The sequence below is a fragment of the Oncorhynchus keta genome, chromosome 35 (assembly GCF_023373465.1).
Source record: "Oncorhynchus keta strain PuntledgeMale-10-30-2019 chromosome 35, Oket_V2, whole genome shotgun sequence".
NCBI classification, from domain to species: domain Eukaryota; kingdom Metazoa; phylum Chordata; class Actinopteri; order Salmoniformes; family Salmonidae; genus Oncorhynchus; species Oncorhynchus keta.
In genome coordinates, this window is record NC_068455.1 from 57,255,990 (window position 1) to 57,270,889 (window position 14,900).

At 45.5% G+C, this 14,900-nt stretch overlaps 1 protein-coding gene across 1 annotated transcript in view; it reads right to left on the reverse strand.

Annotated features, from left to right (window-relative positions):
• Positions 1–14,228: 14,228 nt before the first annotated feature.
• The window catches only part of LOC118368669 (mitogen-activated protein kinase kinase kinase 11-like), a 29,858-nt gene continuing 29,186 nt past the window's right edge, over positions 14,229–14,900 (reverse strand). Inside the window, exon 9 of the mRNA XM_035752961.2 lies at positions 14,229–14,700. Coding sequence (XP_035608854.2) covers positions 14,378–14,700 — 323 coding nt within the window. The 3' untranslated portion in view covers positions 14,229–14,377. The remainder of the gene's footprint in view (positions 14,701–14,900) is intronic.

Here is a 14,900-nt window from a genome sequence, read left to right on the forward strand (position 1 = left end):
ATAAAAAACTCAAAATCGGCCTATATCGAATCTCCCATTCCTCTCAAAAATGTTAGAAAAAGCTGTTGCACGGCAACTCATTGCCTTCCTGAAGACAAACAATGTATACAAAAGCTTCAGTCTGGTTTTAGACCCCATCATAGCACTGAGACTGCACTTGTGACGGTGGTCAATGACCTTTTAATAGCGTCAGACCGAGGCTCTGCGTCTGTCCTTGTGCTCCTAGACCTTAGTGCTGATTTCGATACCATCGATCACCACATTCTTTTGGAGAGATTGGAAACCCAAATTGGTCTACACGGACAAGTTCTGGAGTGGTTTAGATCTTATCTGTCGGAATGATATCAGTTTGTCTCTGTAGATCAACTGTACATTTCTGTGTTCCTCAAGGCTCCATTTTAGGACCAGTATTTTTTTCGCTATATATTTTACCTCTTGGTGATGTCATTTGTAAACATAATGTTAACTTTCACTGCTATGCGGACGACACACAGCTGTACATTTCGATGAAACATGGTGAAGCCCCAAAATTGCCCTCCGTGGAAGCCTGTGTTTCAGACATAAGGAAGTGGATGGCGGCAAAGTTTCTACTTAAAAACACGGACAGAACAGAGATGCTAGTTCTAGAAACAAAGAGATATTCTGTTGAATCTGACAATTAATCATGATTGTTTTGTACATTTGTTTTGTATCTCTCTTTTGACGAACATTTGTACGTAACATTGCAAAAAAAACTTTCTGTCCAAAACTGATGAAAAAGAATCCTTTTTAGACTACTGCAATGCTCTACCTTCCAGCTACCCTGATAAGTTTCTTTGAATTTCAGAACCTTTCAAGACTGTTTCATGCTCCATTTTCATGAATTGGTCTGCCTATCCATGTGAGAGACTTGACTCGGTCTCGACCTTTGTCTTTATTGAAGACTCATTACTTCAGTCGGTCCCATGATTGAGTGTAGTCTGGCCCAGAGGTGTGAATGTGAACGGAAAGGCACTGGAGCAACAAACCACCCTTGCTGTCTCTGCCTGGCCAGTTCCTCTCTCTCTACTGGGATTCTCTGCCTCAAACCCTATTACAGGGGCTGAGTCACTGGTTTACTGGTGCTCTTCCATGCCGTCCCTAGGAGGGGTGTGTCACTTGAGTGGGTTGAGTCACTGATGTGATCTTCTTCCTGTCCGGATAGTGGGTTGGTGTTCAGGAAGATATCCCTCTAGTGGTGTGGGGGCTGTCCTGTCTCAGCCTCCAGTATTTATTCTGCAATAGTTTATGTGTCGGGGGGCAAGGTCGGTCTGTTATATCTGGAGTATTTCTCCTGTCTTATCTGGTTTCCTGTGTGAATTTAAGTATGTTCTCTCTAATTCTCTCTCTCTTTGTTTCTCTCGGAGGACCTGAGCCTCAGGACTACCTGGCCTGATGACTCCTTGCTGTCGCCAGTCCACCTGGTCGTGCTGCTGCTCCAGTTTCAACTGGAACCCTGACTTGTTCAACGGACGTGCTACCTTGTCCCAGGCCTACTGTTTTCAACTCTCGAGAGACAGCAGGAGCGGTAGATATACTCTGAATGATCGGCTTTGAAAAGCCAACTGACATTTACTCCTGAGGTGCTAACCTGTTACACCCTCTACAACCACTGTGATTATTATTATTTGACCCTGCTGGTCATCTATGAACATTTGAACATCTTGGCCATGTTCTGTTATAATCTCCACCTGGCACAACCGGAAGAGGACTGGCCACCCCCTCATAACCTGGTTCCTCTCTAGGTGTCTTCCTTGATCCGGCCTTTCTAGGGAGTTTTTCCTAGCCACCATGCTTCTACACCTGCATCGCTTACTGTTTGGGGTTTTAGGCTGGGGTTCTGTACAGCACTTTGTGACATCAGCTGATGTAAGGGCTTTATAAAGACATTTTATTTGATCAAAGGACAGATTTCCACTGGTCTAGTGTCCATAGCTCGTGTTTCTTGGCCCAAGCAAGTCTCTTCTTCTTATTGGCGTCCTTTAGTAGTGGTTTCTTTGCAGCAATGTGTCTGTTAGTTGAACTCCTTGAGCATGTATGTGGGCTGCAATTTCTGTGGTGCATTTAACTCCAATGAACGTATCCTCTACAGCAGAGGTAATTCTGGGTTTTCCTTTCCTGTGGCACTCCTCATGAGAGCCAGTTTCATCATAGCGCTTGATTGTTTTTGTGACTTTACTTGAAGATACTTTCAAATGTCTTGAAATGTTCCAGATTGACTGACCTTCATGTCACACCCTGATCTGTTTCACCTGTCTTTGTACTTGTCTCCAACCCCCTCCATGCGTCACCCATCTTCCCCATTATCCCCAGTGCATTTATACCTGTGTTCTCTGTTTGTCTGTTGCCAGTTCATCTTGTCAAGCCTACCAATGTGTTTGTTCCGTGCTACTGTTTTACCTAGTCTCTGTTTTCAAGCCCTCCCAGTCCAGACCTTTTCTGCCGCCTGCCGCCCTGTACATTTCGGACTCTGACCTGGTTCATGAACTTCTGCCTGTCCTCAACCTGCCTATTGCATGCCCCTTGTATTTTAATAATGATGTCTTCACTATTATTCTACAATGTAGAAAAGTATATAAAGGGTGTGCAACATGCCTCTCTATGGGCGGAATAATGGACATTTGAAATGAGGATGCTAGGTTAGGTGGTTGAAGAGCTATTTAAGTTTTATATTTTCAAATATTTATGTAAAATCGTGTATGTGCTTTATGGGAAAACCAAAGGGTGTGCAATGTGTCCCTACCCTCTGAACAATGCAATTGGGTATTGGGACAGTGAACTATTGAAATAGTTTCCCCCTTTTACATATATTACTAGTGACCCGAGATGGAACATTAGGAACACCAACAATTTACACAGTATTACATTAGCTGCACCAGATACTCAATACAGTGTGTATATATACTTCAGTATATGGTGTATAGTTTCACTGCATTGAATATCTGAGCCAGCCATATAGCCCATCTTTGTATATGGTACTATTTTGTTCCAGGGCAACATGTACAGTGAGGTCCAAAAATATTTGGACGGTGACCAATGTTATTTTGTCTCTGTGCTCCAGCATTTTCTATTTGATATTATACAGTGACTGAGGTTAAAGTGAAAACTGTCAGCTTTAATTTGAGGGTATTTTCATCCATATCGGATGAACCGTTTAGAAGTTACAGTGCTTTTTGTAAATAGTCCCCCCCATGTATTGGGACAAATTCACTTAAATGTGTATTAAAGTAGTCAAAAGCTTGAGTGAAAGTTAGACACACAAATATCATGCCCCCAAGATATGATAACCTCTCACCATTACAATAACAGGAGATGTTAACATTTTGTGGGAAAGGGTATAATATTTATGCCTCTAACTTTCTCACTCATTATTCACCATTCATTCATTCAGGATTATCCGTAATCATGGTAGCATCCACATTAATGTAGAAGTGTTGAGAAACATTCTATTATTATTCTACCATAAAAAAGTGACTAAATACATTATTTACTATTCATTTCTAATTGGCACAAAATGATCTGAAACACAAATCAAAACAAACAGCAAATGCATCCAACAAGATTGTAGAGACACAAGCTTGATGTAATCATTACGTGCTAGGAATATGGGACCAAATACTAAAATGGTTCACCTAATATGGATGAAAGCATCCTATAATTTAAAATCCAAAAGTGGTGGAGTACAGAGCCAAAACAACAAAATTGTCACTGTCCCGATACTTTTGGAGCTCACTGTATTTCCACGAATTGTGACAACTTGTGACTTCTCTGCCTGGCCTGTCTTAGTCACAGCGTAAACAAGGTGAGGTGACGTGAGACAGGGTCCTGACAGTGAAGACAAAAACACACTCTCGGATGTGTGTGTGTAGGGAGTGAATGTGAACTCAGCCCCCTCATACAAGCTGTGCGCATAGGCACACACACCTCAGTAGACACTCATTGCACACGGCTCCTCACCTCACCACTTGTCGTGAAGCTGAGAAGCATTAGTCTCCACAACTGCACTAACACAGTCACACAGTGCACTGTCACCTGTAGAACACGCTTCACCATGGATAGCACACATAGCTTTCAACTGAGCATGACTTTGTGTAGGCCTAATTGCTGTGGACATTTTCACCACCTTATATGCACTGTACAGATTTATATTATCTTCTACAGATTGGTTGTATAGCATTACGTAAATGTATTGTGCACCTTCATTTTCAAGAGATGTTTTGTAGCTATTCACCGTTTTAAAAACAGTCCCCTTACAAGGCAACATGTTGAATACAATTCCATTTGAATTTGTCTGAGTTGGCTGGTCCTTATGCAGCTGGGAACAATATATCCACAAAGAAGTACTATAGCTCTCTAGAGAATCCAAGCGGGCATACCCAGCCTCGGGGTCTGAGTCAAAACTATACAGTATGTCACAGCGCGGCCAATTGTGTGTTCTACGGTTCGCACACTTAACGTTTATGAACGTCCATTACTCTCGTTTACGATACGGTTTTGTAAACCTTTGGAACTTTCATATCACAATCATTTCAGGAATACAAAAAGACACACTGTGCCTTTCCTTTCCCACCTGACATTCACAACATGACTGGGACACCTGCTAGTCGAACATCTCATTCCAAAATGATGAGCATTTATATGGAGTCGGTCCCCCCCTTTGCTGTTATAAACAGACTCCACTCTTCCTGGAAGGCTTTCCGCTAGATGTTGGAATGTTGCTGCAGGGATTTCCTTCCATTCAGCCGTAAGAGCATTAGTGCGATCGTCCACTGATGTTGGGCGATTAGGGCTGGCTCATCCCAAAGGCGTTCGATGGGGTTGAGATCAGGGCTCTGTGCAGGCCAGTCAAGTTATTCCACACTGATCTCAACAAAACATTTCTGTATGGACCTCACTTTGTGCACACGGGCACTGTCATGCTGAAACAGGAAAGGGCCTTCCCAAACTGTTGCCACAATGTTGGAAGCATAGAATCGTCTGGAATGTCATTGTATGCTGTAGCATTAAGATTTCCCTTCCCTGGAACTAAGGGGCCTAGCCCAAACCATGAAAACAGCCCCAGACCATTATTCCTCCTCCAAACTTTACAGTTGGCACTATGCATTCATACAGGTAGCGTTCTCCTGGCATCCGTCAAACCCAAACTTGTCCGTTGGACTGCCAGATGTCGGACTGCCAGATGTCGAAGCATGATTCATCACGTCAGAGAATGCATTTCCACTCGCTCCGATGGCAGCGAGCTTTAAATGGAAAAGGGGATACCTGCTCCATTGTACAACTGAATGCCTTCAACTGATATGTTTCTTCCGCATTTAACCCAAACCCTCTGAGTCAGAGAGGTGCGGGGGGGGGGGCTGCCTTAAATCGACATCCACGTCTTTGGCACCCAGCCGAAGTTTGGCATTGCGCATGTTGATTTTAGGCTTGTACGCAGCGGCTTGGCCATGGAAACCCATTTCATGAAGCTCCCGACGACCAGTTCTTGTGCTGAAGTTGCTTCCAGAGGCACGATCTTTACGCACTACAGCACTCGGCGGTCCTGTTCTGTGAGCTTGTGTTGCCTACCACTTAGAGGTTGAGCCGTTTTTGCTCTTAGACGTTTCCACTTCACAATAACAGCCCTTACAGTTGGCCAGGGCAGCTCTAGCAAACTGACTTGTTGGGAAAGGTGGCAGTGCCACGTTGAAAGTCACTGAATGGATGGATGTGTGCTCGATTTTATACACCTGTCAGCAACGGGTGTGGCTGAAAAGGCCAAATCCACTAATTTAAAGGGGTGTCCACATGCTTTTGTATATATGTGTATCACTTCCTCGCTGCTTCACCTCATGTCAAATTAAAAGTTCTGCATGAGCGCCATGTGGGTTAGCAAGCCATGCGCAACACACCATTGCCGTTTTACCCCTTCTCAGCTTGTGGGGGACTTATTTTGACATGAGTTGAGGTAGAAGAATAACACCTTGAAAAAAGTACGAAAATAATGTATTTATTATTGTTGGCTTTTGAATAAAAAATTTAAAACGAAAATAACAAACCCACACATGTCAAGGTTGTTATATTTTATTTGGTCTCGTTTTCTTTGAGTTTTTCCTTTATGTATTTTCACAGGTTAAACCCAATTAAAATAGTCAAGAACAAAAAAAAACAAGTACACACATTCTCTCACATACACGCCTCTGACGCACAAACAACAAAATAGTTTTTGATTAGGCCCAGCCCAGTGCGAAATTTCACAAACACACAACACAATGAACGACAACATCCTCTCAAAGCCTAACGACAAAACAACCTAGCTCATACGAGCAGAAACCAAATCTGGGAGTTGTATTGCCGTATGAGGCAACGCAACATTTCATCACATAGCCCACTGTTTCCAAATCCAGGGTTAAGAAACACTGACATAAACATAGGCTTTTGAAACAAACAAAAAATGATTCAGAAAGGAATGTTGAACAGAACACAAAGCAAATAGATAGTCTACAAAGACAGGGAGGAGGCCACAAAATGTCCACCGTTGTCAAACCTTGTTTCAGTGAAACTTGAAGACCTCATCTATGTCTCGGTAGATAGCAGTTCTATGCACAGTATGGGTGCTATCGAAGGGATCTCAGGTTGGGATCTTGTTCAATGTCAGGAGGATATCTCTCAACTATATTTCTGATGATCTAACTATAGTATAAAAGTAGTCTTTGATTTTCTGTTACAAAGAAATACTGGGATTGCCTAGAGAGATGTGTGTGATACAAAACCGTTTTTGGTTCAATTTGGAAGCAGGAAAGTTAAGATTCGCCCCTGGTGAAGCACCCATACTGTTTTTATCTTAAATACTCCAGTGAAGACCTAAAGTAAAATACAAAAAAAAAAGACTAATTAAAAACCAGGTCGCCCAAAAAATATGAAACAATCAAGCATCCTAATGTAGACTCTGTCTCTGGCCCTCTTCAAAATGTTTTCAGTCCAGTGTGTAAAAAAAGGGCCGTTATAAATATATCCTCCCATTTGTCCCCCCTATATAAAACTCCATTGTAAGCTGATGGGAGCCAGTCACAGCAGGAAGGAGTGCTGAACAGTACTGTGATTCTCTGAGTGAGAGTCCCACATGTTCTTCCACAGTCCCAGGGAATTGCACCGTCCTCTTTTCAAAATCGGCTGCTAGTTCTTTGATGAATTTGAATTAAATTCAAAACGTTATTGAAGCAGCACCTGATATAGACCACCCACTACAAATACCCCCCAAATACCTTGGATAGCAAAGTTATTTTCTTCTTACATAGGTTGTTCTGATAGCAACGTTTAACCTTGTCAGCATGTAATGAGGTCTATTCAAATTCAGCAAAGGGCAAGGAAAAGAGTATTCAGACACTTAATTGATCTGATTCAGTCTAATTAGCGTTGACTGGATAATGTTCCCTTTCCATCAGCGTCTTCAAAATGTTGACAGTTCCATAAGAGAGAGATTCAAATTCTGTGCTCCGTATGCTTTGTGTACAGGGAACGTCTCTTTGGCACAGGGTTGATTCAAAATAAAAGTAGTACTTCAGGTGAAACAATTAGTCGTTTAGACCTTGGAACTAAAATAACCACACAGATTGGTCCATGCATCGTTTCCTCACACTTCCATGAACTAAACTGAATTCTGGGTAGCCGCTGTTTCCAAATGTTAGCATTTGGAAACAGTACCAGGGAAATAAAAAGCAAAGTATGGATTGCGGTCATACCTTGTCCATAGACTGGTTTCCTTACCCTGTAAGCAATGTGTCATTTTGTAATATGGGTGAACCATCCCTTTAAGTGTTATCATTTCAACAAGAGGACAACAGATGGTGACCTCGAGTGTTCAGACCGAAACGGATGAGAAATAATGTTTACGCTTAAGAGCTAGCTTCAGAACTAGGCTACACCTGGTATTGGCTTAGACTCAGACAGACACGTAGTTGGCTCCCTAGAGGCCATTGTCTCGCCACAGTTCGTAAAGGTCATCTTTAATCATTTTGTTTGATGACATCATGCAGAACAAAGAGACAGGGGCAGGTGTTGCCTTTTAATGCGGTCCACGAAGAGAAATAATCCCCCCTCTGGTGATAATAGCTGGGTACGAAAGGATGGTAATGGAGTCCTTAATCAGGTTTATTTGAATGAACAGCTGATTCATTCAGTCCAGGTAAGCAGCGAGGACACTGGGTAAATGAGCTGCGCCTGACCCAAAGTCTCCATTAACCATGAAGGAGACAAGAGCCGGAAGAAATTGATGTAGTAGACACGATGCGATTTGCTATGGGAAAGTAAAAGAGTTTCAGTGATTTGGTTTAATGTTAATAACTGACACGCCTCAAAGCTCGACATGAATGGACAAAGTAAGCCTGAATGAAGCCAGTATTTGTAGTCGAGTAGTCGTAACATGGTCTATTGGGTTTACCTTCCTCTCCTCCTCTGCAAAGCTCTGTTTCATTTGGCCTGTCAGCCCGGATGGGGACATTGATTCCTGATGACGGATGAGGCAATGCCTGAAAGGGCAGTGCGTCACAAACAACTCGTCACGAGTATTTTTATTGGTACGCCGCGTGTCATCCGCATCAATCTAGGGACGGGCAGCGGAGCGACCCGACAGCGTTCTAGGAATCTAGTCTCCTGTCCAAAAACCTGTCACCACTGTGACCAGGGTTAGAAGACCATGAAGCGAAACAGAGGGGAACAGGCCAAGGACCTGAGGTTTATTTGATTCTATCCAGAGATGAGTGAATCTGAAGTTTTTGTACAACCACAAAAGGTCATTCGCAAGGTCGTCGTCTTTGAACGTCAGTTCAGCTCCTAACAGCGAGTTACTTCAAGAAAATTGTCGATTTTCAATCTCACTACAGGATCAGTGTAGTAAGAGCATCCAAAATGAAGGGTTGATTCCACTGTATCGGTTTGGCTGATGGCTTGCCAAAATCAAAACACACTCCTCAAATGGATCACTCTGACTTTTGACCTAAGATGATAAAATATAGTCAAACTGATATAATCTACACAAGATCGTCACATAAGTGTATAGTGACTCTGCCCTTAGTAGGGCAAACATACAACCTCACAACAGTTAAGAAGTTAAGTTGAGCACATTTTGGGTTCTCTGTGTACGACAATATAGCCTTTGAGGACTTTGACGCATCCAACTGACTGACAGCGTGGCATCTAAGGGAAATCAAAGTCTAAAGAATAGACCTTGAAGAACTGAGTCGGATATGAGGGCTAGGGCCTAGACTCTTGACGTGACAGACAGGCAGCAATACCGAAAACTCTTGCTACAATTGCGACCATCAGTTTCGGTTTCATCCTGTCGCTATGGGAATTGCAGGGGCCGGCTGTAACCGCGACACAAAACCCCATAATGGCGATGGGAGGATGTAGCGCCTGTCGACTTGTATGACGAGGTTATAGCGCAGGGGTCTTGTGTGGATTAGTATTGTAAGCAATAACACACCTGTCACTGCTTTAGACGACTGGGATGGGATATGGAAAAGCCAGGGGGCCAGAGCCGAGGAGCTCTGTATTCATTTTCTGTTTACTGACAGTTTCTCCGTCCCAAAATGGCACTGTATTCCCTATATAGTGCACTACTTAAGTCCAGAGACCTTATAGGCTGTGGTCCAAAGAAGTGCACTACTTCCTTGATGCACATGCACGACACATCGGGTTTAGACCCTTAAGTCAGGGAAATAAAAGGTGTATTTTTGTGTTTTAAATCCTTAAATCAAAGTGTCACAGGGTTACAAATACACAAACCAACCTGTAAAAGGGACGTTTGGAAATGCCAATATGTAATACTATGATGAATGTGAATACAATTATTGTTTGCAGATGCTCTTATAATCCAAAATATGTCACATTCTTGCCCATTTCCTTGTCCTTTGGTGATGACTACATCACTACTGAGAGTTGCATTGGACTGTTAACCTCAGTTGAACCATAAATTAAATGCCATAGTGCATGTAACGGCTCCTGGAGTAAATGCTCACATTCTGTTCATGATCTGATATGTAATTAGTGAGGAAGACATGTGGGATGACATACTGTAGTCTTAAACCAGATAGGCTTCTCAAACAAATCTCAGTAAGAATGACCATCTGGATTAAACGTGATAGGTCTCTAAGTAGTTATGTGCAATAAGGGGAGAGGTAGAGAGGGGAGGCACCTTATAGGTTGAGACGCAGTCCAGTCAGTAGTCTGTTAGCCAATGGCACGAGTCAATAACAGACCCAATCTCTTTGGCTCAAGAGAAGAGCAGTTAGCCTGACCTGAGAACAAGTGGGATATGAATGATAGTCAAGAACAACTCCTGGCCTTGACTATGTGACCTGACCCGGAAGTAAGAACTCTGGGCCCCCGGTCAGGTCACATGACCAGGAAATTATCTGCCATCCCATTGAAGGGGCCTCCTGCCATGGAATCCACTAAAATGCACAGTGCCACTTAAATCCCATTTCAGATCCTGACTCATTAAATACAAACTTTATGTTGGAGGAAAGTAATTAATTAGGCATATCTCCATATTCATTCAATTAACCCTGTCTTTATCGCAACCCTAATTAAATATTATCACCCGGTTCGTCAGCACAGTTATTAAGACTAATCACAAATCTTGCCACGTGGGTCGATTCTCTTCCCCTAGAATGGAACAGCCAATGTATTCCAATGACATGGCTTTTGTGTGTGTGTGTGTGTGGGGGGGGTCTCAACTAAATTTGTTTGCGAGCTATTATACTGTAGCGTACCTCCTAACAATTAGTCACTTCCTGGATTTAATCCAATCAGATTTACCGGACAGAACCAATCCTGGTACATAATACTGGAAAAATGTGAGGGGCTAGGGTTATAGGTCATACCACTCTGCTATACTTTAGGGAGGGACATGTATAAAAATGTGGGCAGAGGCACTCGTCTCCTGATGCTTTGTCACCTGCCAACCTGCTAAACAAATCAGTCGCATTCTGGGAATGTCGTCAGAATGTTATCGGAATGTTATCTGCTTCCTAGTGGAATGCCTGGGCCCTGGGTTTCTTTTGCTTTATGCAGAAAAGTTTAAAAGGAATATATGGCGCCTCTGTAGCTATTTTTGAAGTGCTCTCTGACGTTGACCCACCTACAGTCTATTGCAAAGAGAGTCAAATGCTTGAGAGACAACTCTGCTTATAGAGGGTAAGACTTTCATCATCACGTAGCTCCCGGTCCATTGCACATTTAAGACAAATCATCGAAAATAGGTCCTGAAGTAGGTTCACCACTCAAGACAAGGATGCTTTCAGAGCTAGGGAGGATACAGAAAGATAAAGTGAGCCACTGTTTCCAGACACTTCAAAAGTAGTGAGAGAAATGAGTGGGGGAGATAGGGAGGCGTCTGATTGAGTCTGGAGATGCTCACTGATCTGACTCTCCAGAGAGAACGAGAGAGAGGGAGCAAGAGAAAAGAGAGGAGAGTAGAGAGAGAGAGGAATCCTTTGTTTGGAATAAAAGGCGTTGGTTCTTGTGCACAGGGCTCCCACTCCAACAATCCATTGTCACCGGGCTAGATGGCTCGCAGGATTAGCTTCCTGGTTGGTTTCTAAGGCAACATGGAGGACAAGTCAAAACCACTCCAGGGGAAATGTGCATTTTTGTTTTGAAAAGGACTCATTCCTAACACAGGATATACATAGCCTGTAGTCTGTCCATTTAGGGTGCGGGGGGGGGGGATTCCTAAAAAATAAAAAAAAATGTCTGTAAAAACTCTTGTGATAAAGTCAAGCTCTGGCTCTCCGGGGGGCGGATTAGGGGTTGGGGGTTTAGTTTAGAAGCGATCGTCTCGGAGTTGCGTAGGAGACTTGAAGGGCTTGAGTCCTAGAGTCTTCCTGGGTCGCGTCTTCTCTTTGGTGACATCCAGGGGCTTGACCCCGACCCCGCACGCAGCAGCCCAGCCCAGGTCAATGAGCGGTGAGTCAGCCGGGTTCAGGGGTGCCACCCGGAATGTGGGCAGGGTCGGGGACCCGTTGGTGGAGCAAGGCGCTGAGCGGGAGGTAGGAAATGGCGCAGAGAAGGGGTCAAAGGGCAACGGTGTGTCGCGCGTGATGCCTGACGATGGGTAGGCCCTCAGGGAGAACGGGTCACAGTCCGGGGAGGGGAAAGGGTCACAGTTCATGAAGGGGTTAGTTGGCGAAGGCTGGTACCCCAGCAGGTGGCAGTCTGACCGCCGGGGCCCCTGGACAACACCATACCCCCCGCCCCCGGCTGAGATGAAGCTCCACGGGTCAATGCGGGGTCGGATGGGGGAGGGGCGCGGGCGCGGGACGACATTGACCTCCAGGCGACGTGTTTTAGGGCTCCAGAGGCGAGGGTCAGGGAACAGGGAGAAGGGGACTGCAGAGGGCTTGTCATCTGACTCCAGACTGTCCTGGCAAAGGGGGAGGTCTAAAACTGAGAGAGAGAGAGAGAGGACACAGAGATAATAAATATGTATATATCCTTTCACTAAAACGCATCAAATAAGTGTACAGACATTTTCTCCTTAGTCTAACATTGCAGACTGACAAAAGCCCCACTTTGTTTTTCTAATTGAACCATTATTTAACTAGGCAAGTCAGTTAACAACAAATTCTTATTTACAATGACGGCCTACCCCGACCAAACCCTGACGACGCTGGGCCAATTGTGCGCCGCTCTATGGGACTCCCAAACACGGCCAGTTGTGATACAGCCTGGAATCGAACCAGGATCTGTAGTGACGCCTCCAGCTCTTGAGATGCAGGGCCTTAAAGACTGCCGAGCCACTCGGGAGCCCCGCGATGGAGAGTAGATCCTAACGGGGCATTGAAGAAGCACTGAAGCGAGACGAGCTCACGTGCAGATGATAGGGTTGAAAAGGTGTGTGTGTGTGTGTGTGTGTGTGTGTGTGTGTGTGTGTGTGTGTGTGTTCGATCTGAGACAGCTCTCTGGAGGTGCTAAGGAGTTCAGCTGACACGGAACCACAATCAAGAACTCCACGATCAGAGAACCGACCAAACATCCCTTTTCAGTCAACAAGAACAAATCCTCTGTCGTTAGCTCTCCAAGGCCGCCTCCGAAATGGCACCCTATTGACTTTGGGCCCTGGTCAAAAGTAGTGCACTATATAGGGAATAGGGTGCCATTTGGAACTTCTCCTAAAAAAAAGAAAACACCCAAAAGTATAGAAACACAATCACTCAGGCATATTGAGTGGACCCATGAGATTGCAGTCAATTTGCTGCAGTCAGAGTTTTTTTCCTCCCCAGTTCCAGTAATTTCATTTCTATGCTGCCAACAACTTTACAACAACCTGTGTGTTTTCTAAGTCAATATCAGAACAAACATATTGGGGCACAGGGTAACAGATTTGCTACTTGTTTTATGTACTTTTCGCCGCCGCGTGCATGTCAAGAGTTGACGAGTTGTTTGATTCTAGCTCTAAGATGAAAGTTATTAGCAGCATTACAAGCAGACGCAGGCTTGATGATCAGCTCGAGGCAGTTCCAAGACGGCATCCTTAGAGAGAACACTGTTGCGACTAGATATGAAGTTAGCATATCAAAATGGCACCGGAGGGCAACGCTTTAAAACACCCCTTAGATTCGCTGAGAATCTATTACATTTGCAGTGCTCCTGTTCCACCGTCGTTAAATGACTGACTGGAAAAGTAACGGTCAGAACTGAGCTGCGCTGCGCTTACGTACATGTAAGCATATGGATAAGATGTTAGCTTTTGCTCTGTAATGATGAAATTTTAAAAATCCCCTGTCTGGAGGGGGAAGGGAAGTGGGGTGAGGGAGTGTGTGTGTGTGTGTGTGTGTGTGTGTGTGTGTGTGTGTGTGTGTGTGTGTGTGTGTGTGTGTGTGTGTGTGTGTGTGTGTGTGTGTGTGTGTGTATTTCTGTGCTTGCGTCAATGTGTTGCTCGCATTGCATGCGTTTGTATTTGTGCGTGTGTGTTTACCCTCACCTAGTTGAGAGGCTGGGAGCAGGCTTTGGCTGGACCTCCTCCGCCTGTCCGCCCCGTGGCCCCAGGCGTCACAGACAGGCGTGGGGGTGTGGTGGGGGGAAGGGGCCCACTCCGCTGGGCCAGCCTGACCCAGGACCTGGCTCTGCTGCTGGGGACTCCGGGCATGCCTGTGGCAGACCCACTCTCCTGGGCTGGCCTGTTCCTGGGTCTGGTGATGGAGGCTCCGGGGGGCCTGGGGGCTCTGGGGTGTCTGGAGGGCTTGGGCATGCCTGTGGCAGGCCCTTTCCCGGGGGTTAGGGGGAGGCGGCGTGAGGGGCAGGGGCTTCACCTCAGGGGCGTGCAGGGCGCAGGGGAAATCAAAGAGGGGCCGGGGTAGGGGCTCCGAGCTGGAAAAGGTTATAAGGTCATCCACCACAGGGGGATCCGAGGAGGGGATTTTGGGGGCCGTGATGTTGACCTCTTGTGGGGGGTGGTGGTGGGGGTTAGTCCGGGGGGGCACCCTGGGGGGATGTGTGGCACGTCCAAGTGTCGTCCCAGGACCACGGAGGCCAGGAGAGAGCCTCCTCCCAGTAGGGCCCGGTGGGTGCTCCTCAGCAGGCCTCCCAGGGAGCGGTGCTCGGGCCTTGGGGAACCGGCCGGGGAACTCCCCTCCAGCCCCTCCTCACTGCCCGAGTCCCCATGAGATAGAGAAGGCCTGGGGGGCTCCTTCACTGAGGAGCCTGGGGAGATGGAGAGGGAGAGCAAGAAAAAGGTAGAGAGAGGGAGATGGAGAGAGAGAGGTGGAGGCAGGGAGAGAGCGTGTGAGAGAGATTGAGAGCGATAGGGAAAGAGATGGTGGTAGCGAGAGGGAGAAAGCGAGCGAGGTAGGTCGGTCAGCTCATGAATACAGAATACTAATTTAGAATTTACAATCAGCTGT